Here is a 26,166-nt window from a genome sequence, read left to right as displayed (position 1 = left end):
GAGGTCCTTCAGGCCTTTGGCCGGGCAGCCCTCCTAGGGTCCTTGCGCGGTTGCGTAGCATCTGCGAGGACGCGGGCAGCGCTGGAAGCTGAGTGAGCCGCGGTGGGACCCGGGCTGACTCGCGGGGTCTGAGACAGGGCAGGGTCCGGGACGGGGCGGGATCCGAGGGGTACTCGGGGCCCTGAGGGCAGCTGGCCGTGGGCGGACCGACCTGCGGCGCTCCTGGTCTCCAGCGCTCGCCCGGGAACGGCCGAGAAGACGAAGCCGCGCGGGTGGCGGCCTCGCATGGGGGAACCGCCCCTCCAAGGCCGTCCTCGGGCCCTTGGCCAGTGGGGGGAAGAACGGGACAGTGGGTTCTGGCAACGGTGGGGGGGGGGGGCGAAGGCAGCCCAGCCTGGCTGCGGGGGTAAAGTGGTTCTCAGACCTGTTTGGTGCCCGAAAACTACTTGAGTGAAAGAGAACTTATCCACTGGATGGCGAGGACATCGACAACCATTGAAGGTCTTTGAGAACGGGTTTGGCTGCGTTTGGCTTCCGAACAAGTCGCTCCAGCTACAGGGTGGAGGTGGAAGGGGCAGCCCCTCATTATGCTTATCAAGCATCTGCCACTTCCCAGTCACTGCTTTTGAGGCTGAGGGTACCTCGGTAAAGAAGGCTGGGTCCCTACCTGAGAAGAAACAATAGCATTGCAGTTAGGGAAACTCAGGGGTCCTGTCGGTATTTTCCACCCTTGTGTGCACGTCTGTCATAGCTCTTGCCACAGTAGACTTTGCCATCGTGTCTCCTATCCGGGTGCAAGGTGTACCCGTGATGAACCCTCAGTAAGTGCGAGCACTGATGCTGCGTTGTCGTTGCATCATTTCTGTGTGCCGAGTTAACTCAGAGTGTGGACTACGGCACATTCCCAGTAATGTTTGTGAAGTTATATTTGGGCTTAAGGACATGAGGATAGTGGAATTGTTACGCCTCGATGTTGGCATTGGGTGGCTGGTGATGTCTTGTACAGACAGGGAACGTGAGGAGCGACTTTGGGGTGGGCAGGGCTTAGGTCTCACAGGTTATTTTTGCCTGTGTGGAATAGTTCGCTATTCAAAATCTGATAGGCAATTGCATACCTGAGTCTGGCACTGAGGGAAGCGATCTCTGTGGAGATACAGATTTGGCATCATCATTTGGCAGCATTTAGGAGATACCTGAAACTAGCAGAGGTTGAAATAACCCTAGAGAAGAGGGTCTGGGGAGTGCCTAGTCTGAGAGAGGAAAAGGCAGCTACTGATGGCAGTATGATGGAAAATGAAGTGGAAGTGAGAAGCATGAAGTAGAGGATCAGGAACACAGGTTAGGTTTCTTTGGCTGTGTGATCTGTCATTCAGTGATGAGAGTTCAGGCTTACAGAGCCCTGTCTCTTTGTCAGACAGTGTCTCAACTCAGTCATGTGATGTGGGCACTGATTTTTGTCCCTGCTTTACAAGTGAGAAAACGCTTGTAGGTAAAACTTGTAAAGCTTCAACTTGGCTTTAGAATAGTCTCTCCAGGTAGGAGTGGGAGTTGTGGTTCTGAGCATAGCTGAAGTAAAGAGATGACATAGGGTAAACCACTCTCAGAAGATCTGGGTGGGGACAAGATTACAGCCCCATGATTCAGCAAGTGCTAGCCAGGTTGGTGGTGAATAGAGAAGGATGTTAAGTGTTTCCTTGGGCCCCTCTCTTGTCAGCTCATTGTCTCCCCTGTCCAGGAAGAGGAAGTGGATTTGGTGGAGGGGACTTCTCATCTCTTTAACAACAGCCTCTTCTTGATCTTCCCAGATGGTGACAAGACCCCCCCTCCCCTGAGCTGATCCCCTTTCTACAGCCAGGAGCCAATGGCCGGGGACAGAGCCAAACCCTGTGAGCTGGACCAAGAGAAATACGATGCCGATGACAATGTGAAAATCATCTGCCTGGGGGACAGCGCTGTGGGCAAGTCCAAGTATGTCGGGAGACTAGGGAAGAAATGCCAGGCCTAGAGTGGGTCTGGGTTATTAGAAAAGTCCTCCAGAGGCATAGAGGAGCATGGCTTCTGTGGGAGTGGTGAGAGAGTAGTCTTGGCTGGAGCCCAGGTCTGCATGGGGGCACAAGGGAGCGTCACATCAGCAGCTGTGTGTGTTTGGGGAGGAGGGCGTCCCCAGGGACAAGTCACAGGACTGAGGAAATGGAGCTTTATGCATGAGTCCTGGCAGAAAGTATGGGACGGGTCACCCTAGAGACTACTGAGGCAGTCCTGGTGAGATGAGAGCTGGGGTCTTCCTGTGTGTGGTGTGGGGCTGAGAGATTGCAAGATGCAGACAGTGGGAATGGGGAGAGGAAAGTGTGAGAAGTGTGACTGGCACAGCCAGCGACAGGACGAAGAAAGGTGGTGAAGATACTGTCTTGCAAGACCTCAGAGTTGAGAAGAGTGGATAGAAATGATGCCTGACTATAATCAGCGTAAAGATTTTTTTTTTTCTTAAAAGATTTAATTTTTATTTATTTTTGGCTGTGTTGGCTCTTGGTTGCTGCACGCGGGGTTTCTCTAGTTGCAGTGAGCGGGGGCTACTCTGTTGAGGTGAGTGGGCTTCTCATTGCAGTGGCTTCTCTTGTTGTGGAGCATGGGCTTTAGGCGTGCGGGCTTCAGTAGTTGTGGCACATGGGCTCAGTAGTTGTGGCTCGTGGGCTGTAGAGCACAGGCTCAGTAGTTGTGTTACATGGGCTTAGTTGCTCTGCGGCCTGTGGGATCTTCCTGGACCAGGGATGGAACCCGTGTCCCCTGCATTGGGAGGCAGATTCCCATCCACTGCGCCAACAGGGAAGTCCCAGTGTAAAGATTGACTCACTCTTTTAACTGACTTCAGGACCTCTGTGCACAGGCGTGGAACTCCCCCTGAAGGGAGGCTCTGCAATGCTGGCAGCTTGTCTCCACAAGGTGTGAACCTGTGTCTCAGCTGCCTTGGACCAGTGGGGCACACATCCATTTCTGCCTTCGCAGGATGAGGGTAAACTTGCCCCTAACCAGATGCCTAGTTTAGTCTTATACCCCAGGTGCCCCAGTTCCACCATGGTTTCCACTTTTATCTGTTATTAACATATCCTTAGACCCAGGTAGCTGTCAGTAATTCCCTAGGGGCTTTGCTGACTGGGGCAGAGGTCACTAACTTTTCTCAGCCTCAAGTCTGTTTATTTTAAAAGGTGCCCTGGGAAAAGCAAAGCAGGAACTTGTGGCGGGAATCCTAAACTCAGGTCCTCATCTAAATGTCCAGACTTTAGGTGTGAGCAGGATTGTCATACTGTAAAATGTCTAGGAAGCAACTCAAAATAACGATTTTTTCATCACAGTGCTCTGGCTAGAACTTCCAGTACTATGTTGAATAGAAGTGGCAAAAGTAGGCATTCTCTTGTTTCTCATTATAAGGGAAAGCTTTCAGTCTTTTGCAATTGAGTATTAACTGTGGGGTTTTCATATATGGCCTTTATCCTAGAGGTAATTACCTTCTATTCCTAGTTTTTTGTTTTTTGTTTTTTAATTTTTTTAAATTTATTTTTATTTTATTTTTGGCTGTGTTGGGTCTTCGTTTCTGTGCGAGGGCTTTCTCCAGTTGCGGCGAGCGGGGGCCACTCTTCATCGCGGTGCGCGGGCCTCTCACTGTCGCGGCCTCTCCCGTTGCGGAGCACAGGCTCCAGACGCGCAGGCTCAGCGATTGTGGCTCACGGGCCTAGTTGCTCCGCGGCATGTGGGATCTTCCCAGACCAGGGCTCGAACCCATGTCCCCTGCATTCGCAGGCAGATTCTCAACAACTGCGCCACCAGGGAAGCCCCTATTCCTAGTTTTTGTCATGAGATGGTGTTGGTTTTTGTCAAATGCTTTTTCTGCATTTACTGAGATGAATATGTAGGATTTTTCCTTTGTTCTATTAATATGATATGTTTGATTAATTTTCTTAAGTTGAACCATCCTTATACTCTGAGAATAAATCTCCCTTGGTCCTTTTGATGATGTATAATCCTTTTAATATGATTTGGTTTGCCAGTGGATTTTTTGAGGATTTTTACAACTAAATTCATGAGGAATATTGGCCTGTACGTTTCTTTTTTAGTAGTGTCATTGTCTGGCTTTGAAATCAGGGTACCACTGGCCTCATAGAAAGAATTATGAAGTGTTCCCTCCTCCTCAATTTTTGGGAATAGTTTGAGAAGGATTGGTGTTTGTTCATGAAATGGTTGGGAGAATTCACCAGTGAAGCCGTCCAGTCCTGGACTTTTCCTTCTGGGAGGTTTTTGAAGACTGATATAATCTTCTTACTTGGTATAGGTCTACTCAGATTTTCTATTTCGTCTTGAATCTGTGTGGTAGTTTGTGTGTTTCTAGGAATTTGTGCACTTCATCTCGGTTATCCAGCTTGTTCGTTCATTGTATTCTCTTGTAATTCTTTTTGTTTCTGTAAAATTGACGTTACTGTCCCCAGTTTCAGGTCTGATTTTGATCATTTGTGTCCTCTCTCTTTTCTTAGTCTAGCTAAGCTTTGTTGATTTTGTTGATCTTTTCAAAGAACTAATTTCTGGTTACATTGATTTTTCCCTGTTGTCTTTCTAGTCTGTATTTTGTTTATCTCCACTCTAATCTTTATTACTTCCTTCCTTCTGCTAGCTTTGAGTTTAGTTTGCTCTTTCATGTCTACTACCTAAAGATGTACAGTTATGTTATTGATTTAATTTGACTAAATCTTCCCTATTTGATTTAATTTCCACCTTTTTGTGAATTTTCTTCTTTTTCTTCTGTTATTAATTTCTAGTTTCATTCCATTTTATTTGAAAAGATACTTTGTATGATCTAAGTCTTTTAAATTTTATTATGACTTTCTTTGTGGCCTAACTCATGTTCACTTGAGAAGAATATGTATACTACTATTGTTGGGTGGAGTAGTCTGTGTATGTCTGTTAGGTCTAATTGGTTTATAGTGTGGCTCAAGTCCTCTGTTTCATTGTTCTACTCATTATTGAAAGTGGGGTATTGAAATCTCAATATATTATTGTGCAACTGTCTATTTCTCCCTTTAGTTGTGTCAGTGTTAGCTTCATATATTTTGGGACTCTGTTGTTCGGTGCATATATGTTTATAACTTTTATATCTTTTTGATAGATTGAACTTTTTATCAATATGTAATGTCCTTCTTTGTCTCTTGTAACATTTGTCACTTAAAAGTTTATTTTGTCTGACTGTAGTATAGTCACCCCATTTCTCTTTTGAATACTGTTTGCATGGAATATCTTTATCATCCTTTTGTTTTCCAACCTCTTTGTGACCTTGTATCTAAAGCAAGTGTCTTACAGTTAGGACATACCTGGATCATGTTTTTTTAATATACTATGCCAATCTCTCACTTTTAATTGGAGAGTTTTATCTGTTCTCATTTGCAACAACAATAATTAAAGTTATTACTGATAAAGAAGAATTTACTTCTGCCATTTAGCTATTTGTTTTATGTGTCTCCTGTTTTTTTTCCTCAAGTACTCCATTACTCTTTTTCTTTTTATTTTTTTTTATTTTTTTGTAGTGTACTATTTTGAGTCCCTTCCTGTCTTGTATAATTTTTTTAGTTGTTTATTAATGGTTGCCTTGAAGATTATAATTAATATCTAAAATTTATAACAGCCTATTTGAATACCAATTTAGTTATAATAGTATACCAACACTCTGCTTCTATATATTTCTATCCCTCCCCTTGATATTGTTTTGTCACATATTACATCTTTATACATTGTGATCATTAACATAGATTTACAATTATAGTTTTACATATTTGTCTTTTAAATCATGGGAAAAAAGAAGAGTTACAAACCAAAAATAGGAGAATACTGGTTTGTTTGTTTTTTTTTGGCTGCGTTGGGTCTTTGTTGCTGCGCACAGGCTTTCTTCTAGTTTCTGCGAACGGGGGCTACTCTTCTCTGTGGTGCACGGGCTTCTCGTTGCGGTGGCTTCTCTTGTTGGGGAGCGTGGGCTCTAGGTGCGCAGGCCTCAGTAATTGTGACACACAGGCTCAGTAGTTGTGGCTCGTGGGCTTTAGAGCACGGGCTCAGTAGTTGTGGCACACAGGCTTAGTAGCTCTGCAGCATGTGAGATCTTCCTGGACCAGGGTTCGAACCCGTGTCCCCTGCATTGGCAGGTGGATTCTTAACCACTGCCCCACCAGGGAAGCCCGAGAATACTGGTTATTATATTTACCTGTGTAGCTACCTTTACTGAAGATCTTTATTTCTTCATACGGCTTCAAGTTACTGTCTAGTGTCCTTTCATTTCAACCTAAAGGACTTATTGTACCATTTCTTATAGGACAGATCTACTGGTAGTAAGCCACATCAGCTTATGTTTATCTGGGAACATCTTAATTTCTCCTTCATTCTTGAAGGTTAGTTTGCTGAACATAGAATTCTTTGTTGACAATTTTTTTTTCAGGACTTGAAATATATCATTCCGCTGCCTTTTGATTTCAGTGGTGTCTGATGAGAAATTGGCTGTTTATCTTATTGAGGATTTTGTCTTTGAGTTTTGACAATTTGCCTATAATGTGGATCTCTGTGAGTTTATCCTGTTTGGAGTTTGTTGAGCTTCCTGGGTGGATACATTCATGTCTTGCATCAGGTTTGGGAAGTTTTTAGGCATTATTTCTTCCAACAGTCTCTCTGCCCCCACCCCTCTTCTATTTATGATGCATGTGTTAGGATGATTTATGTTGTCTGATAGGCTCCTTAGGCACTGGTCATTTTTACTCGTTTTTCTTTCTGCTTCTCAGACTGGATAATTCCAGTTGCCTTATCTTCAAGTTTGCTGATCCTTTCTTCTGCCTTTTCAAGTATGCTGTTGAAACCGTCTAGGGAGTTTTTCATTTAAATTACTGTACTTTTCAGCTCCAGAATATCCGTTTGGTTTCTTTTCATAATTTCTATCTCTTTATTAATACTCTCATTTTGTTTATATATTGCTTTCTAATTTCCTTTAGTTCTTTGTCCATGGTTTTCTTTAGTTTTTTGAGCATATTTAAGATAATTGATTTAACTTCTTTGACTAGTAATTCCAGGGTCTGGATTTCTTCAGGTATTGTTTCTGTTAAATTCTTTTTATCATGAGAATAGGCTGTACCTTCCTGTTTCTTTGTATGCTTTGTAATTTTCTGGTTGATAATTAGACATTCTGAGTATTTTGATGTGGTGACTTTGGAACTCAGATATTCCCACTCCTCGGGTATGGCTAACTTCTGCTTGTTTAGAGCTGGAGTATCCACTTATAACTTTTCCATACTATTTTTGCAAAGTGTATATTCCTTCTTGTGTGTGGTCACTGATATTTCTATTCCATTATCTGTGATCAGACAGTGACCTGATAAAGATTTCCTTAAATATTTGGCTCCAAAAGGGGAAAGAAACAAAGAGGTATTCCTATCCCTTTAAATTTCCAATAGATGCCAGCAGGGGAAGGCTCTGAAGCCTGAGAGAGCTGAGATCCGGCTCCTCAGCCAAACTTTTTGAGGAAAGTGTCTCTACTGGAGCCAGACATTTGGAACACGGGTCACTGCCTAGCTGCAGTGGGCCTGAGGAGCGGGTGACCGTTGCTGGTTTGTGCGTGTTGTTCTTTTGCACAAGGCCAGCACTCTCCTTTTATCTAGCACTCTCCTGTCATTGCGTCCAGTCAGGTTCCAGAGTTCTGAAGGAGTTGATTCTGGTCATTTTTTCCAGTTATTGGTTGTTTCAGTTGAGGGAGTGACCCATAGAACTTCATACTCCTCCATTTTATGTAATGTCCTCAAGGTTCATTTTTTTCCTACACAGATATCCAATTGTTTCCACACCATTCCTTGATAAGACAATCCTTTACCCCATTGAATTGCAGTAATGCTTTTGTTCTAAATCCAGTGACCATACACGTGGCTATATATATTTTAAGTGTGTGTTTACTGTCTGTCTTCACCCACTAGACTGTAAGCTCCATGAAGACAGGAATTTTCCTCTGTTTTGTTAAATGTTATATCATGGCACCCAGCATAGTATCTGGCAAATGGCAAGCACTCAGTAATATTTTTAAATTTTTTTGTACTAAAATGTATTTGTCCATTCTTCTGTTGAAGAACAGTTATGAAATTATCATTTTTATGGTATTAGACACAATACTGCAGTGAATATTTTTATGCCTATCATCTTGGGCACACAGTCTATTAGACTTGGGGTGTAATTGCCCAGTTTTAGGATTAGCTCAAACTTTGACTTATCCCAGTTGCTCTCCAAAGTAGTATATTAAGTTCGCCGTCCTACCGGCACAGTACAAGAGTTTCTGTTGCTCCACAAAATCTGCAACGTTTGGTATCATACGACTTTTTCAACTTTGCTAATCTGAAGGATGTGTGTGCTACTTCATTTTATTTTAATTTGCATGAAAATCATTAATTTACATTAAAATCATTCAAGATTGAGCATCTTTTCATATGTTTTTTAGCCATTCTTCTGAATTGCCTGTTCATATTCTTAGGACCCAGGTTGTGTGTGTATTCTCTTATTCACGTATCAGAGCTGTTCATAATCTCTGTATATTAATTCTTTGTCAGTGATTGGCATTGCACGTATCTTCTCCCAGTCTGTGTTTTTGTTTTGTTTTGTTTTTTTCTTAACTTTTCATTTTGAAATAACAGATGTACAGGATGTTGCAAAGAGAATACAGAGAGGGCCTGTGTACCCTTCACCCAGTTTCCGCAGTGGTTATATCTTACATAACTGTAGTACAAGATCAAATTCAGGAAACTGGCATTAGTTCAATGCATATGTATAACTCTGTGTCATTTTGTCACATGTGTAGATTTGTGTAAGCGTCACTGGACTCAAGATACAAAACTATTCCATCACTGCAGAGGCCTTGGTCGTGCTGTCCATTTATAGTCACACCCACCCCACTTCACCTCCTGCCACCCCTAACCCCTGTAACCGCTAATATACTCCATCTCTATAATTGTGTCATCTTGGCAACATTGTATAAAAGGAATTATACAACGTGTGACCTTTTTCACTCAGCATAATACCCTTAAGATTTGTTCAAATTGTTGGGTATATCAGTAATTTGTTCCTTGTTATGAGTAGTAGTCCATATTATAGATGTACCACAGTTTGTTTATTCCCTAAAAGGAGTAAGCTGGGGTCCCTGCCCGCAGGGAAAGCATCTGTGGGTGCTGGGTCAGCGTTATAGCCGAAGGGTGTCAGGAACTTAAAGGGAGTCAGAAAGAGGGTGGGTGGGTGGTTCCTGGGCATTGTCCTTGAAAGGAAACTGTGTAGCTGTGGAAGGAATGGGAGGGGGGAAGCCAGAACTGGCTTCCAAGTTTTCAGCCCTTGGGTGGTGCAACAGGGGCAAGGAGGAGGAGCGGTGAGGGATGCACCTGACCACCTTGCACATTCTCCTTACAGACTTGTGGAGAGATTTCTCATGGATGGATTGTATCCTTCAAGTTTTGAAATGCTCCTTGTTCCTGTGGCCCTTTCCACCCTCATGCCAACTCAGCCCCACTGCCCACCCCTTTGCTCCAGTGCCAGGGAGGAGGGATAAGTGAGTAAATTCACAGGTTTCATTTCATGCTGGTTTCTCACCAGCTGACCTACATGGCATCACATGTAGTTGGTGCTGCATATTTTGAAGCTTACTCACATTTGGATTTGCTTTATATTAGGAAAGCAGTGGAATGGCTAACAGTACCTCGTCAGATGCCTGGGCTCAAACCCCACCTCTTCCTTCTTAGTAGCTCTGGCGCTGGTCAAGTCACTTAACGTCTCTGACCTCAGAGCTTGGGCTCTCTAATATTTAAACATTCTCTGGTATGAATCAACTTTGTAAAATAGGAACTGCCAGCCCCATCCTCCTTCCGTGAATCGTTGCATTGTGCAGGTTTGGAATGAGACAATTGGGATGGTTTTTAAAAGCTTCCCAAGTGAGTGCATTGAGAGCTGTGGGTTCTCAGAAGAGCCCTAGAGCCTCCTGCTCCCTGCCCTGGGCCCCAGCCCCCCATGGTGGACTCTAAGTGTATCTGACTTCACCTTCTACCAAGTTCTCCTTTGCCCCCACCCACCTGCATCATCCCAGCTCTCATGGTTAAACCACACAGCATCTTGCAGCTTCAGGAAATGTTATTCCCCAAGCTTTTTGATAGGGTTGCAGAATGCAAACTACAGTTCATAAACAGTTTGTCAGCTGTCTGGCTTATGAAGACTTTTTTTCCCTGGGACTGTCACGTTGCTTCTTACGGCTGGGTTTCCTCTCTGGCCTGCAAGAGCCCCATCCACAAGGAGCTGGGGCATCCCCACGGTCTCATTTGCCAGCTAAGTGATGCTGTTTCAGACAGCTGCTCTGTAAAATTCCATTCCATGTTTTCCCTTGGACTTAGCTGGCCAGCGCATAATCCCAACCTCTCCCACCCCTCACCTTTCCATGGAGCTTGTGCCTGTGATATTTGAAGTTGATCCTCTGCAACACTCATTCAATTTAAAATCTAAATAACTTCTTAAAAAAGGAGAGAGAGGGCCCATTCCATCACACCAGCAACCACCCCCCAGCACCTTTCTTACGTCTCTTTTCATTCATCTTTGCTCCTTAACCTAAATGCAGTCAGCCCCAGCAGCTGTCCACATACGCCCTGACCCTGTACAAGCACACGGCCACGGTAGACGGCAAGACCGTCCTTGTGGGTGAGCAGCACGGTGCCGAGCCACGCCAACTCTCAAGAGGGAGAAGTGGTGGGGGAGAGAGTCCAGCAGGGGGAAATGAGGCCCCAGGCGTGGATGAAGGGTGATGGGTACAACCCAGAGAGCCAGGAAGCCAGGGAGGGTGGGAGGAAGCACGCAGGGTTCTGTTCCGTGCTCTTCAGCCAGTGTAAAGAAATAACAGGGTTGGTCTGAATGTCGTCTGCCACAAAGGGTTTGGCTTTAAATGGGGTCACAACCTTCCCCTTGGCCAGGCCACACGTCCAGCCTGACTGTGTCCGCCCTCTGTGATCAGCACACATGGGAATTGGGCCTAGTTTTGACCTTGGAGCGTCCTGCATCTTATAGGTGGGGGAAGGAGGGCACTGACCCTCTCCCTCTTGGGGCTTCCTGTCTATATTCTCCTTCCTCCTGGCCCTGTGTCTCCCTCTCACCCACCCCCACGCACCCCCAGGTGCATTACACCCTGACAACACACCTGCGAGCTGTGTGGTCTCCGTTCCTCCCCATCCTCCCACGTGTGCCTGTGTTTCTGAACACAGACACCGCACAGAGATGCTCAGCGTCTGGGGCTCTCTGCCCTTCGTCCCCCATCAGGCAGTCAGAGCTGTGTTCACGTTGCAGACTTTTGGGACACAGCAGGCCAAGAGCGGTTCCAGAGCATGCACGCCTCCTACTACCACAAGGCCCACGCCTGCATCATGGTATGAAACCGACTGGAGGGCAAAGGCTCTGGGCAAGTCTGGCCTGAGGGGCGAAGGGGTGCAGGGCCCAGCAGGGCTGAGCCCTCCTCACCAGGGCGGGGTGCTGGCGGGAGGGATTAGGGCAGGCTTCAGACTGCACGTGCTTCCCAGAGGTTCTGAGGGAGCACGTGCCAGGGCCAGCTTCTCTTCCGGGGCTGGGGGTGAGCGGGGGTATGGAGCCACCATTCCAGCGGGAGGAGCAAGGTCAGGGCTTCGTCATCAGGCAGAGCGTCTGAGGGTCAAACACAGTCTCTCCCTGACGGAGGCCTACCTACTCAGGCCAGCTGCTAAGGCCTCCCTCATCCGCTGCGCTCTCGGGGCAGGTGCTGGGGCTGAGCGGGCCCTGGTTCCCAGGGAGCTTTCCCTCCAAAGTGGCCCCCTCCTCCCTCTCAGCCTCTCACTTTGCTGTCTAGACCACAGTCCTCAGAGGTCCACCCCAGTAGCCAGGGGGTAACAAGTGCCGCAGGAGAGCCTGACACTCAGCTATGGCAAGGGCCACGAATAGAGAGAAGAACTGTAAACCTGTGTCCTTTAGGACCTCCTGCCCACAAACTCGCTGGCTCCTTTCTCAGGCTCTTCTGTCCCTTAAGCACAAGATCTCTTGAAATTTTCCAAAATTTAATGCTAGTACCTCTAATGGGACAAAACAAAAGAGGGTAACAAGGTAAGGCAAATGGGGGCAGACTAGTGCCAGCAATCGTGACCTCTTGCCTCTGACACATCTCCATTAGCTCTTTTTGGGCCCTCTTCTGAGACCTGGGGTGTTTGTCCTACCAGCATCCCTGCATACCTGTATCTGCAGGTGCCTACCATCAGCCCCAGACTGCTGTAGGGGGCCTTGCAGGTAGAAAGCGCTCAGCCTCTCGTGACCACATGGGGACCTGATAGTCCCAGAGGGAGCTGGGGTTCCACCCCCCTCCTTGAAACCCCAAAGGGTATGCTTCTCAGCCTAACCAGCTCCTCCTGAGCTCTCAAAACAAGGAAAGGAAGCTCAGGAAACCAGACCTGGACAAAGGGCGACTGACAGTGATCATGGCAGGCAGCCATGGGAGGTGTGAAGCAGATTCCGGAAGTTTCATTACAAGTGTATTTTAAAAGAAGTCTTTTTTGGGAATTCAAGACAAAGTAGTCATTTATTGAAATTGGGCCTGGGGAGTACCATAGAAGAGCCTCTCAAGTGGACCTCCTGCTGCCTCAGTTGTGACAGCTGCTGACCAGAGCCCACTGCCATGCAGGGGGAATCTCTGGCCCTGGACACGGTTACTCCCAGGAAGGGCTGGGTTGTTTAGAAGTAAGATCTGCCATTCCAGCAGGTTACAGGGTTGTGCATCTCAATCCACTGTTGTGCTGGGGCAGTTTGGACATGTGAGTCTATTCTGGAGAGTGGCTTGGCAACAGAAAGCTGGCCTTTGAGGAGCTCCTGTGAGGGGCTTGAAGGATCCCTGCAGCAGCAACTTGAAGCGTCTTAGGACTTCTGTCCTCCCTGCCCTTAGAGCCAGGCACAGTGCTCACACTTCTTGCGGATACTTCTAAATAGGTAAAAACTATAAATCAGAGAAAGTTAATAAAATTATGATAAGCTACAAAATAATAAAAGACAAAAGTACTTTTAAAAAGTTTAAAATACAAAATTAAAAGTTTATAATTAAAAGTAAATCAAAATAACTGAAAGGAAATTCTAGAAACATTTAAGATTATCATAAAGGAGGTGTTTTGTTGGGTTTTTTTGGCCACACCACGCATGGCATGTGGGATCTTCGTTCCCCAACCAGGGATCGAACCCACGCTCCCTGCATTGGAAGTGTGGAGTCTTAACCACTGGACCAGCAGGGAAGTCCCATTATAAAGGAGTTTTTAAACAAAGTTTAAGCAGTAATTAGACTAAGAAAAAAACAAAAAGCTTACCATTTGTAACAGACTTATCAATAACTAAATGATACAATAAGTAAAATGATAAAATCTGGTTAAAATAGGTAAATAAGGTTAGGTGACAAGATGAAGGTTCTAGAGGGTGAGAAGGGTGGGCAAGGCATAGCCTTTGTGGTTAGAGGGGATGCAGCTCAGAGCGGTGCATGGTCCGAGTTCGCAAGCCCGTGTTTGCCTGCTTGTGTGTGTGTCACCTGGGGGTGGCATGCAGAGACATTGATACACTTGGGCTGTCTTCTTTCCTCTGCTAATTGCAGGTATTTGATGTGCAGAGGAAAATCACCTACAAGAACCTGAGCACCTGGTATACAGAGCTTCGGGAGTTCAGGCCAGAGATTCCATGCATTGTGGTGGCCAATAAAATCGATGGTGAGGCCGCCCGACATCTGGGTGCCAGCAATTCATGGGGGGACCCACCATCACACGTTTCCTCTTCCTTTCCTGGACCAGCGAACCATCAGTGGTCCATTCTTTTTCCCAACATACAGCCCTTGGTTGCTTGCCATCACTCCCCTCCCAGTAAGGATCCAAGTGAGCCAACCTGCCTTCTCGAGACACAAATCCCAGTGAAATGAACTCTTTCTAAGACACGTCCCCTGGTTGTCCCTGCTCATCCCTCTTCCTAGAATGGGGACCTCCAGTGACCCACCCTGCAAAATTCTCTCCCTTTCCCTTTGTAGACAGGCCCATGTCCTACCTTCTCTCTACAGCAGACATAAAGATGACCCAAAAAAGCTTCAATTTTGCCAGGAAGTTCTCCCTGCCCCTGTACTTTGTCTCAGCTGCTGATGGTACCAACGTTGTGAAGGTAATGGGAGACTGCAGAGACAGTCTTGTAAGGCCGGGGAAGGCCTGGTGCTGAAGTTACCAGGGAAGCGACGGAGGGAAGGGCTGGCTGCAGGGATGGTGGAGAGGACGGGCGCTGCTGCGGGGGCTGTGCTGAGCATGTGGGGACAGGAAGGGCTCGTGTGAGCATTGACAGTAGGGGCGGTGATGGGTTGGGCTTGGTGAAGAAAAGGTACATTGACCATGCATGGGGTCAGGGTGACAGGGAAAAGGTGAACTGAGGAGTGACCTTGCTGATTTGAGGGTGGAGTACTGTGTGGACATATGATGGGGACGGGGCCAGTGGGTACAGGGCAGGCAGAGTCCAGGCCACTGGCCCCACGGCCTCGTTTTCCTTCCCACCACCTTCACCTTACCTCCAGCTCTTCAGCGATGCGATTCGATTAGCTGTGTCTTACAAACAGAACTCCCGGGACTTCATGGATGAGGTTTTGCAGGAGCTTGAGGTAGGTCAGGTGGCATAGAGAAAGCGGCTTCTCTTCCTAGGGTGCAGAGCATAACCCAATAGACTGACTTTGCAGGCAACACGTGCTCGTCGAGGGCACTGCCCCTAGAGGTGTCAGAGCTACAGCTGGGCAAGTGCAAGGCCAGGCCTCACCTGCACGCTTGTTCACAGAACATCAGCTTGGAGCAGGAGGAGGAGGATATGCTGGACAGAGAGCAGCGTGGCCGCATCGAGAGCCCGCCTCCCTCCTGAGTCACGGAAGGAGGCCTCTCCCCATGGCCGGCTCGGTGGGGAAGGGGAGTTCAGCATACCCCTGCCTTCAGCAGCCCTTCAGCTCTCACCTGAGACATTCTTCCAGGCCATCCCCTGCCATACCTCCTGCAGACCCAACCATCCCGTTTGCTCCCCCACTTCCATGGCCCATGAGACCTGACCCTTCACAGTTGTTGCCTCCCCTGTAGTCACGGGCAGGGAAGGGATCAACACCAGCAAGAGCCATCAACAGGTGTAAGAGGTCCACACCAGACCCTGAGGCAGAATTAAGGATGGACCCTCCAGGTTATGTGGGACAGTGAAGAAAATCGGGGAACATTCTGTGTGTGTCTCTTAAATAAAAGGAAATTTAGGTGGGTTTTTTCCCCCTCCCAGAACTGACCTCAGGGCCTATTCGTTGCATTTCTACCAAGGGAATGATTTCTAATTCCTGACTATCCTTTTTCCTCTTTAGTCTCCCAACGAAACCAGCCATTTTAAGAAAATGGTTTTGAGCAGAGAGCTGTTCATTCCATAAGTTTTTCCAGAGTTCTTCTAGGTACAGCCAGTACACTGATGAACAGCGAAGCCAAGATCACAGGCCCAAGTTTGTTGTTAACATCACGTGAAAGCAGGTGACTGGTCTGGCCATACTTAGTAATACACAAACATCGTAGTTGTAAACATCAAGGGTCAATACAGCCACACCACAAGGCACACCTGTTTGCATTGTAAGAAATTGACTTTAGGAAAGCTTCCTTTAAAACCCCTATTTCAACAAGGGAGGCTTTCCTTCATTTTTTTTGAGGACTAGTGTGGGCATTGTACCTCCTTGGGTGGCAAGGGCTGCTGAGAACTGTCATGCTGCCTTTTCCATTTATCTCCAGGACTTGTGGTTCACTAGGATGTTTTTATGATCATCTTGTACATCATTTCCATTTTTTAAATTTATTTTTATTTACATTGAATAGATGTGCATGCTTTGTGGGTATGGATTTCTCTGAGCAAAAAGACAAGAGAACGAGCGGCTCATCAGCCACATTAATAAGGGGAGACCGCCGTGATCTGTCATGTTATCTCTTGATTTATTGTCACAGAGACCATTTCAGTGGAATTCAGTGCTTTTAAAAGAATGGGTATTTGGGAGTCAAGAACAAGCATTTTTACCCTTTAGATTACTGATGCTTACAATTTCAACTTCACAGATTTAACCCAACCAGGAAATTTCAGGAATGCGTTACCCTGGTGAGATGTACTTTTAAAAACAACAATAAAGACAACCCTTCAGTTATTATAAATGATTAATAAGTGTTTTTTAAATATAATGGCTTCACTGAGATATAATTCAAAAACCATATAATTCACCATCAGTATTGGTTTTACGTAACAACCATTTTGCATCAGTTTCCCTAGAAGCAAAGCCTGAGAAGGCAACTCTTGTTCAGATGACTTATTGCGGCAGTTTTCTGTCTCTGCTGGGGACCAGCTTCAGTCTCCCCCTTCCTAGGGAAGCTCTGGAGGACAAACTGCCCCACCAGGATGGTCCCACTTTGAGACCAGGGGGCTTTTTGTGCCAGTTGGCCAAGTGTGTGAGGAGGAGGAGGTAGAAGGGATGACTGCTAGTGTCCAGGGCAAAGTGGCTCCTGTTTTAGCAAGGACAGTTCTCTGGGGAAAGGGCAGCTATGAGTTTCAACACTCAAAGTAGGTAGGGGATAAGTGCTCAGGCAGGGTGCCAGCAATATCCATGGCCGCCTACCCATACATTGCTCACATCCACCTGCTTCTTAAAGATCATTTCATCCTGACATACAGGACCACCCCTGAGTCTTTTTTAAATAATTTATTGAGGTCAAATTACGTAGCATAAAATTGAAGTACACGATGCAGTGCCGTTTAGTACAGTTACAGTGTTGTGCAGCTATCACCTCTGTCTAGTTCTAAAGCATTTCCATCACTCTGAAGTAAAGCCCCTTACTCATTAAGTAGTTTCTCTCCAACACTCCCTCCCCTCAGCCCCTTTTAAATACTGATCTACATTCTTTCTGTTTCTATGGATTTATCTATTCTGGATATTTCATATAAATGAAATGAAACAATATGTGACCTTTTGTGTCTTTCACTCAGCATGTTTTCAAGATCCACGCATGTATCATGTACTTCATTCCTTTCTATGGCTAAATAATGTTCCATTGTATTAAATACCACAAGTTGTTTATCCATTCATCCATTGATGGACGTTTGGATCCATCTTTCAGCTATTGCGAATAGTGCTGCTATGAACATGCTTATACATGTGCTTATATGAGCAGTTTTCAATTCTTTTGGGTGTCAGAGTCTGCTCAGGCTGCTGTAACAAAATACTATTGACTGGGTGGCTTACAACAGGTATTTATTTCTCACAGTTCTGGAGGCCGGGAAGTCTTAAGATCAAGGTGCTGGCAAGGTAGGTTTCATTCTGAAGCCTCTTCTCTTGGCTTGTAGGCAGCTGCCATCTCACTGTGTGCCCACATGACCTCTTTGCGTTCAGGTAGATTCCTCTTAAAAGACTATATCCTGGGACTTACCTGGTGGCGCAGTGGTTAAGAATCCACCTGCCAGTGCTGGGGCCCGGGTTCGAGCCTGGGTCCAGGAAGATCCCACGTGCCGCGGAGCAGCTAAGCCCGTGCTCCACAACTACTGAGCCTGTGCTCTAGAGCCTGTGCCCCGCAACGAGAAGCCAACACAATGAGAAACCCGCGCACCGTAGCAAAGAGTAGCCCCCGCTTGCCACACCTAGAGAAAGCCCATGCGCAGCAACAAAGACCCAACACAGCCAAAAAATAAATAATTTTTTTTTAAAAAGACTATCCTGTGACCCTCATCATGACATCCTAATTAGGGCCCCACCCTTATGACCTCATTTAACCTTAATTACTTCCTGAAGACCGTGTCTCCAAATACAATCACATGAGGGTAAGGGCTTCAACATTTAAATTGGGGGGTGGGGGAGGAGGGCATAGCACAGTGTATCTAGGAGTGGAATTACAGGATCATATAGTGGGACTTCCCTGGTGGCGCAGTGGTTAAGAATCCTGCCAGTGCAGGGGACGCAGGTTCCATCCCTGGTCCAGGAAGATCCCACATGCCGCAGAGCAACTAAGCCCGTGCGCCACAACTACTGAGCCTGTGCTCTGGAGCCTGCGAGCCACAACTACTGAGCCCACGTGCCGCAACTACTGAAGCCCTCGTGCCACAACGACTGAGCCCGTGCGCCTAGAGCCTCTGCTCTGCAACAAGAGAAGCCACCACAATGAGAAGCCCACGCACCCCAATGCAGAGTAGCCCCCGCTCACCACAACTAGAGAAAGCCCACGCGCAGCTTTCAACACAGCCAAAAATACATAAATAAATTTATTTTTTTTAAAAAAAAAGATCATATAGTAATTTTATGTGTAAACTTTTGAGGAATTGCCAATGTGTTTTCCACAGTGGAACCACCATTTTACAGTCCTACAAGCAATGTACAAGAGTTCCAATTTCCCACATCCTTGCTAGCACTTGTTATTTTCCATTTTTAAAGATAAGCCATCTTAGTAGTTATGAAGTGATACTTCACTGTGGCTTTGAGATACATTTCCCCTTCATTTGTATTATTTATTTGGAGAAACAACTATTCAAGTATTTTGCTTATTTTTAATTGAGTTGTTTGACTTTTTGCTGTTGAGTTATAAGAATTCCTTACATATTCTGGATATTAAGTTCTTATGACTTTTACAAATATTTTTCCCATTCTACAGGTTGTATTTACTTTCTTGACAATGTCCTTAATGAACAAAAGTATTTAATTTTTTTTTTTTTTTTTTTTTTTTTTGGCCATGCCTCATGACTTTCAGGATTTTAGTTCCCCAACCAGGGGTCGAACCCGGGTCCTTGGCAGTGAAAGCACCGAGTCCTAACCACTGGACCTCCAGGGAATTCCCTGAAAAGTATTTAATTTTGATCAAGTCCAATTTATCTTTTTTTTTTCTTTTATTGCTCATGCTCTTGGTGTCATATCTAAGAATCCATTGCCAAGTCCAAGGTCATGAAGACTTACCCTTATGTCCTCTTTTAAGAGTTTTATGGTTTTAGCTCTTATATGTAAGTCACTGATCCATTTTGAGTTAATTTTTATATATAGTATAACGTAGGGATCCAGCTTCATACCTTTGCATGTGGATATCCAATTGTCCTAGCAATATCTGTCAAGAACACTATTCTTTTCTGTCTGAATGGTCTTGCCACCTTTGTCAAAAATCAATTGGTCATAGTTGTATGAGTTTATTTCTGGACTCTCAATTCTATTCCATTGGTCTACATGTCTATCCTTATGCCAATACCACACTATTTCAATTACTGTAGCTTTGTAGTACAGTTTTGAACTTGGGAAGTATGAGTCCTTCAACTTCTTTCTAAAGATTGTTTTGACATCTTAACAATATTAAGTCTTCCAATTCATGAACACTGGATGTCTTTCCTTCTTTTTTTCCATTTATTTATATCTTTAACTTCTTTCAGCAATGTTTGTACTTTTCACATACAAATCTCTCACTTCTTGGTTAAATTTATTTCCAGATTTTTTTAGATGCTATTTACTTTTTTATTTTTCCATTGCTGTTTATAGAAACAGCTGACTTTTGTGTGTTGATCTTGTACCCTGAAACTTTGCTGAATTCTTTTATTAATTCTAATAGTTTTCCTGCGCATACTTTGGGGTTTTTCTATAAATAGAATCATACCATGTGCATATTGAAAAGGTTTTACTTCTTCCTTTCCAATGTGGGTAACTTTTATTTCCTTTTCTTGCCTAATTCCTCTGACTGGAATTTCCAGTACTATGTTGAATTAAGTAGTAAAAGCAGGCATCCTTGTTTTGTTCCTGACCTTAGGGGGAAATTTTTCCGTTTTTCACCATTGAATGTGATGTTAGCTATGGATTTTTCATATGGCCTTTATCACGTTGTAGAAGTTCCCTTCTATTCCTGATTTTCCGAGTGCTTTCATTATAAAAGGCTGCTGGATTTTGTCTAATGCTCTTCCTGCATTAATTAAGATGACTGTGTGGTCTTTCCACCTCACTGCTATCAATGTAGTGAATTACATTGATTGATTTTTTTATATTGAGCCACCCTTTGCAAACCAGTAAACAATGCCAAAACAAAAGAGCAATTTGAAAATCTGTTACTGAATGGGACAAACAAGGAGTTTCTTTGTTGCTGGATGACTTTTGGAGCTGCAGGACTTGGTTCTGCTCTGGTGGCAGGGTTTTGCTATATTAATGACCTTACAGTAATCCAATCAATACAGAGGATGCACAAATACCTTGAGAGATGTTGAGAAACTTTGTCTTGGGTATGACAGCTGGGGTCAAGTAACTAGCAGCTGCAGCATCCAAAGACTTCCTAAACTCACCATTTCAGTCTTGCTGGCTAAAGATGTTTCTGTGTACCTTTTTCCAAAATAAGTTCCTACATCATATGCAGTCCAGGAGCTCAAAGCAGTTGGAGGTGTGATGATTACTGCCTCTCACAACTGCAAGGAAGAGAACAGACAAAGGGTTTATTGGGAAACTGGTGTTTAGATCACATCTCCTCATGATGAAGAAAGTCCAAAACGTATAGAGGACTGTGTGGAACCCTGGAATGCTTCCTGGAATAATGATTTAGTGAATGCCAGCCTACTGGAGAGAGACTCTCTGCAGGACATTACAGGAGACACATGGAAGATCTGAAAAAGATTGATTTTCACAGGGAATCAGACTCAAAGACCACCTTGACATTTGTACATATATCTTTTCATGGGGTCGGACATGACTATGTGCAGTTGACTCTGCAAGTGTTTGGTTTTAAGCCTCCATTTCCATTACCAGAACAAAAAGATCCTGATCCAGACTTTTCTACCATAAAATGCCCAAATATGAAGGAGAATCTGTGCTGGTATTTTCCCTGAGACTGGCAGAGAAAGAACGCTCGGATAGTGCTATCTACAGATCCCAATGCAGACCAGCTGGCTGTAGCAGAACTCCAGGAGGATGGTCAATGGAAAGTTTTCACGGGGAATGAGTTGGCAACTTTGTTTGGTTGTGGGAGGGAGGATATTTGATTGCCGGAACAATAAATCAAGAAATTCTGATGTGAATAATGTTTATATGTTAGCCTCCACAGTCTCTCTTCCAAAATTTTGTATCCAGTTGCACTTAAAGAAGGATTTTAGGGACTTCCCTGGTGGTTCAGTGGTTAAGAATCTGCCTTCCAATGCAGGGGACACGAGTTCGAGCCCTGCTCCAGGAAGATCCCACATGCCATGGAGCAACTAAGCCCATGCGCCTCAACTACTGAGCCTGCGCTCTAGAGCCTACAAGCCACAACTACTGAGCCCACGTACCACAACTACTGAAGCTCACGCACCTAGAGCCTGTGCTCTACAATAAGAGAAGCCACCAAAATGAGAAGTCCTCACACCACAACAAAGAGTAGCCCCTGCTTGACGCAACTAGAGAAAGGCCGTGTGCAGCAATGAAGACCCAACACAGCCGAAAATAAAATACATAAATAGATTAATTAATTTTTTTTAAAAAGAAGGATTTTATTTTGAAGAAATATTACCAGACTTTAAATGGCTAGGAAGTAGGATAAAAGACCTGGAAAATGGGAAAGAAGTCATTATTGCATTTAAAAAGTCCATTGCTTTTCTGGGTGGAACTTCAGTTTTGAATAAAGATGGGGTGAGTACAGCCATTGTTGTGGCTGAGATGTTATCTTAACTGGAAACCATAAATATAACACTGAGCCAGTAACCGATTAAGGTTTGTGAAAAATATGATCATATTTCAAAAACTTCATATTTCTTGTGTTTTGATCTGACTACCAACAAATGCATATTTGAAAGTCTTCACAATTTTGATTCTCCAAAAGAATATCCATCATATTGCATACACGGGACATTACCTGTGAATATGACAGCAGCCAACCTAATAAGAAGTCAATGCTGGGGCTTCCTTGGTGGCGCAGTGGTTAAGAATCCGTCTGCCAATGCAGGGGACACGGGTTCGAGCCCTGGTCCAGGAAGATCCCACATACCGCAGAGCAACTAAGCTCCTACGCCACAACTACTGAGCCTGCGCTCTAGAGCCCGTGAGCCACAACTACTGAGCCCACGTGCCACAACTACTGAAGTCCATGCGCCTAGAGCCCATGCTCTGCAACAAGAGAAGCCACAGCAATGAGAAGCCCGCGCACTGCAACAAAGAGTAGCCCTCGCTCGCCACAACTAGAGAAAGCCCACGCGCAGCAACGAAGACCCAACGCAGCCAAAAATAAATATATTTAATTAATTAATTAATTAAAAAAAAAAAAAAGAAGTCAATGCTGGACTTCCCTGGTGGTGCAGTGGTTACGAATCCCCCTGCCAATGCAGGGGACACGGGTTCAAGCCCTGGTCCAGGAAGATCCCACATGCCACTGAGCAACTAAGCCCGTGAACCACAACTACTGAGCCCACGTGACACAACTACTGAAGCCTGCGCACCTAGAGTCCGTGCTCCACAACAAGAGTAGCCCCCCACCACCGCTCGCGGCAACAAGAGAAAGCCCGCGCGCAGCAACAAAGACGCAATGCAGCCAAAGATAAATAAACTTATAAAAAAGAAAGAAAGGAATCAGTGCTGCCTGTGAATAAAAATAACCAAATGGTTACATTTGTTACCAAACTCAGGTTCAGCTGTTCACCGCTCAAAAGCCAATAATCGAGAGGCAAGTGTCAGTAGACAGGAAAGATGTTTTAATCAGAAAAGCCGGCAATCTGGGGAGAAGGCAGACTCATATCCCAAGACCAAATCCAAAGACTCTACTCAGCCATGACAGTTTTTAAAGGGAAAAGCGAGAGGGGGAAGAATCTCAGTGACTCATCGAGGCAGGAGGCTGTGTTCTGCACCCTTCCCTATTGCGTGCAGGCTGGCTGACTCTCCCTCCTGACGCCATCTTGCCCGTGTGATCTGCCTGCAGGGCTGCTAAGGAGGTTGTTAGGGATAGAGAGCTGGTCATTCTTTACTTAATTCTTTATTCTTACTTCTTTTTATCTAGGAAAAGAATAAACAGGTTAATTAGGTTCTTTCAAGTTTAGAGGGGAACAGAAATGGGCAAAAGAGCTACTTTCACATTTGCTTTTCAAAATGCTGTGTTGCTATTCTTCAGACAAGCAGGACAAAACCAAAGATAAAGTATTATGCAGAGAAGCGCACATCACCCAACCAGAGTGTCGCTGCCTTACTGAAAGAAGAATTGAAGAAACTCATTGAGGCTCTTCAATTAATTAATCAATTAATCAATAGTTAATCAATAGTTGATCTAAGGAAGAAATGGAAAATGTTACTTGAGCCAATTTGAGGGTTATAACCCAGGAGACAGTCTTTCAGAAAGCCCTGAGGACTGTTGTGCGCATTAGAGGTCAAAGAACAGTTATATACATTTTTGAGACAAAGTGTTATATATCAAATGACATATTGATAGTTTACACAATCCAGATCTGCATGTACAAAGGCAGTAGTGGGTCGTCTTTGCTCCTTACAAGATTAGGAAGGAAGGTTCTCACCTAAGGAAGTCTGGTTAATGCAGATGCACAGCACACACTAAAGGGTCTGAAGAGGCCCAGACCGGGAAAGAGAAATTTTAAGTTTAATTGTTTCTTGTCTTGCCACAAAATGTGAATTTTATTTCATCACTCTGATTAAAAATTTTCTTGAGCCCAGTAAAAATGGACTGACCTGGCGCTCTGTTTAGGTGTACACCCGTCCGTCGTTGCTTTCGCTGGCACTTGGGACAGAAAAACCAAGCTGCGCCTGGACCTCGTGTTAGCATTCTTTATCTCATCTGGCTGAGTGTCTTTTTTCCTTTTATTTTCTTCTGTTTTGGTCAAGTAACTAAACAAACTATATAAATTTGAAATGAAATGGTCTGGAGGGAAATTATTCAAACTTTTCATAATCTTGAACAAAAGTCATTACATTAGAAGTATCATAGCAACACATTGTTCTTCCTTTAACAAAAACATAACAAAAGTGAGTTTACTAATTAAAGTGTGATTAAGCTTAGTTCCAGTGTCTTGTAATTGTGTATAGCACATTTTATTTATTTATTTGGCTGCGCCAGGTCTTAGTTGCCGCACATGGGATCTTCGTTGCTGGATGCAAGGCCTTCATTGTGGCACGCGGTACCTTTTTAGTTGCGGCATGCAGGCTCTTTTAGTTGCGGCATGCGGGATCTAGTTCCCTGACCAGGAATCAAACCCAGGCCCCTGCATTAGGAGCGTGGAGTCTTAACAAGTGGACCACCAGGGAAGTCCCTATAGCACATTTTTAAAAGAAGCATGTGTTATGTATTTAATTGTAGAGTTAGTTAAGGAAATTAATCCATTGGATTAATTAATTAAATTGGCAAGAAAATGGCACTGTTCCCAGATCACTGTGGAAACGTGTTATTGTTACATCACAGGTATTTATTTACAAATTAGAATATCTGAAATAGGGCATTTAGCACTTCTATATGTGGTTTCAGCACCTCTGTTGAAGATGCTCTTGGTGCAGTATACATTTATTGTATACTTTTAAAATCCTGATGTTTACTGAACATAAAACAATAGGCAACACTCCTGGTGGCTTTGTTCTTGTCGAATTTCTTGGAACCTTCTCAGGGTCTGGTGTGAACTGAAATGATGTTCCTGCATTGAATATGATTTAATCAGTTAATTTTTAGGCAGCTTGAGAAAAATCTTTTGAACTATTTAGGTGCTTCACCTCTATATCAAATGGGTTTGCTGATTTAAGTAAAGAAAAAAAAATCAGAGCTGAGAAAGGAGCTGGAATTTTTTTAGAAGTCTAACTTTTGAATTATATTTTTGTAAGTAGATTTATGCTAATGTTACTAAGAAATAAACAGATTTTAGGTATTATGAAACACTAAAGCTCCAGTTTATTGTAACATTTTTCTGACCTGTACAAAATTTCTGATCATATAAGAACCATTTATGATTTTTAATGTGGAAAAAAATTTTTGGAAGGTCATTTTTGGTTGATTCTGCAGTCTTCTGAAAAAAGACTTAATAGAGAAGTGCTATTTAATCTTAAAGTATATCCTGTCCTACATAGTTCACAGAATACTTAAACACACGTGGTATAGTTTAAGAGGTAACAATCACAAGGCCTTGAATGTAATCATACTAAACAAATTACCTATAGGAGAGAGCAGTGGTATAAGAGAATTTATTTCCTAAAATAATAATAATATAAAGTTTGAACTGATTAGAATGTTCATTAAATCATGGTTTGGTTTGTTGCAGCTATCAGCTAACATTTGGTTGAATGCATATAATCCAAATATAATTTTCAAATTATTATATTGCCACTATTGTTAATTTTTTCCTTCTTTACTTTCTCATAGCTGTGTCTTGTATGACTTAGGTAATAGACAGCTAGCCAAACGTAAAGCACCACTTTTCTGAATGAGTTTGTTTTCAAAGGCTTTGCACTGAAGAAGAAATATGTTGAAATTTTTACTTGCTTTTAAGAATGTAGATTGTCATTTAGGAAATGGCCTCTATTTACAAAGTGGTATAATACTCTGTATGTGGAAAATATGTATATTTGGCTTGATATTCGTGTTTCAGTGACTGAAGAACAAAGTGGAGCTGAAATGATACAACAGCCCGTTCATCGTCACTAAGCCACGTCTTGATGGTTACTCTCTATGGAGAGCATAGTTTTATTTGAGTGCTTTAATATAACGCAAGATTTAAGTCATCTTAATCAAGGTGAAAAGTGAGAAGCTTGGATTCTTATCTCAAAAATTTAAAACTCCAAAATTAAAATGAACAGAAATCTTACAAATTCCCCAAGTATATAGACTGAGGAATCATTTGATTGCAGCCAAGCTCTGGAGTCTGTCCGAGCATGACGTGTAGCAAGAGCTTAAAGTAGTGCTCAACGCTTGGCTAACAGGATAAATTCAGTGCCCAGGCCAGCCAGGAGAGACACAGGTGGTAGCCAGCAAGTCCCAGCCTTGGGCTCTGCATTGTTTATCTTTCTCTCTAGGAATAATATCACGGGAATGAATGAATTCTCCTTGACTGCACATATCAAAACTCAATTTTCTAGAGTTTGGGGAAAAAGAAATAATGAGTGGGGCAAGATCAAAGCATATGTTG

General features: G+C 44.1%; 1 protein-coding gene, 1 long non-coding RNA gene and 1 pseudogene across 16 annotated transcripts; all 3 read left to right on the top strand.

Moving 5' to 3' along the window:
• Nucleotides 1-17,060, top strand: RABL2B (RAB, member of RAS oncogene family like 2B). Of its 14 annotated transcripts, none has more exons than XM_082351515.1 (9): nt 4-92; nt 1,806-1,968; nt 9,454-9,483; nt 10,646-10,725; nt 11,338-11,444; nt 13,667-13,778; nt 14,090-14,217; nt 14,618-14,701; nt 14,872-17,060. In XM_082351515.1, the coding sequence occupies exons 2-9, from the start codon at nt 1,862-1,864 to the stop codon at nt 14,950-14,952; spliced, it is 729 nt and encodes a 242-aa protein (XP_082207641.1). In that variant the 5' UTR covers nt 4-92; nt 1,806-1,861; the 3' UTR covers nt 14,953-17,060. The 14 variants fall into 14 exon arrangements, with proteins under 14 accessions (XP_082207644.1, XP_082207641.1, XP_082207653.1 ...); XM_082351527.1 differs by having other exon boundaries at nt 5-92; nt 14,123-14,217; XM_082351517.1 differs by having other exon boundaries at nt 8-92; nt 11,365-11,444; nt 14,123-14,217.
• LOC309609742 lies at nt 9,490-10,238 on the top strand. The gene is made up of 2 exons (XR_014233559.1): nt 9,490-9,592; nt 9,714-10,238. It is a non-coding gene; the product is annotated as an uncharacterized lncRNA (long non-coding RNA).
• LOC309608737 (glucose 1,6-bisphosphate synthase pseudogene) lies at nt 16,185-21,537 on the top strand (annotated as a pseudogene). Its single transcript has 2 exons — nt 16,185-16,197; nt 20,096-21,537. The product of its transcript is annotated as a glucose 1,6-bisphosphate synthase pseudogene (transcript).
• The last annotated feature ends 4,629 nt before the right edge of the window (nt 21,538-26,166 follow it).

This window comes from Balaenoptera borealis (assembly GCF_965194805.1).
Source record: "Balaenoptera borealis genome assembly, chromosome: 13".
Lineage (NCBI taxonomy): Eukaryota > Metazoa > Chordata > Mammalia > Artiodactyla > Balaenopteridae > Balaenoptera > Balaenoptera borealis.
The sequence above is the reverse complement of the archived record's forward strand: the minus strand, read 5'-3'. Positions and strand labels throughout refer to the sequence as shown.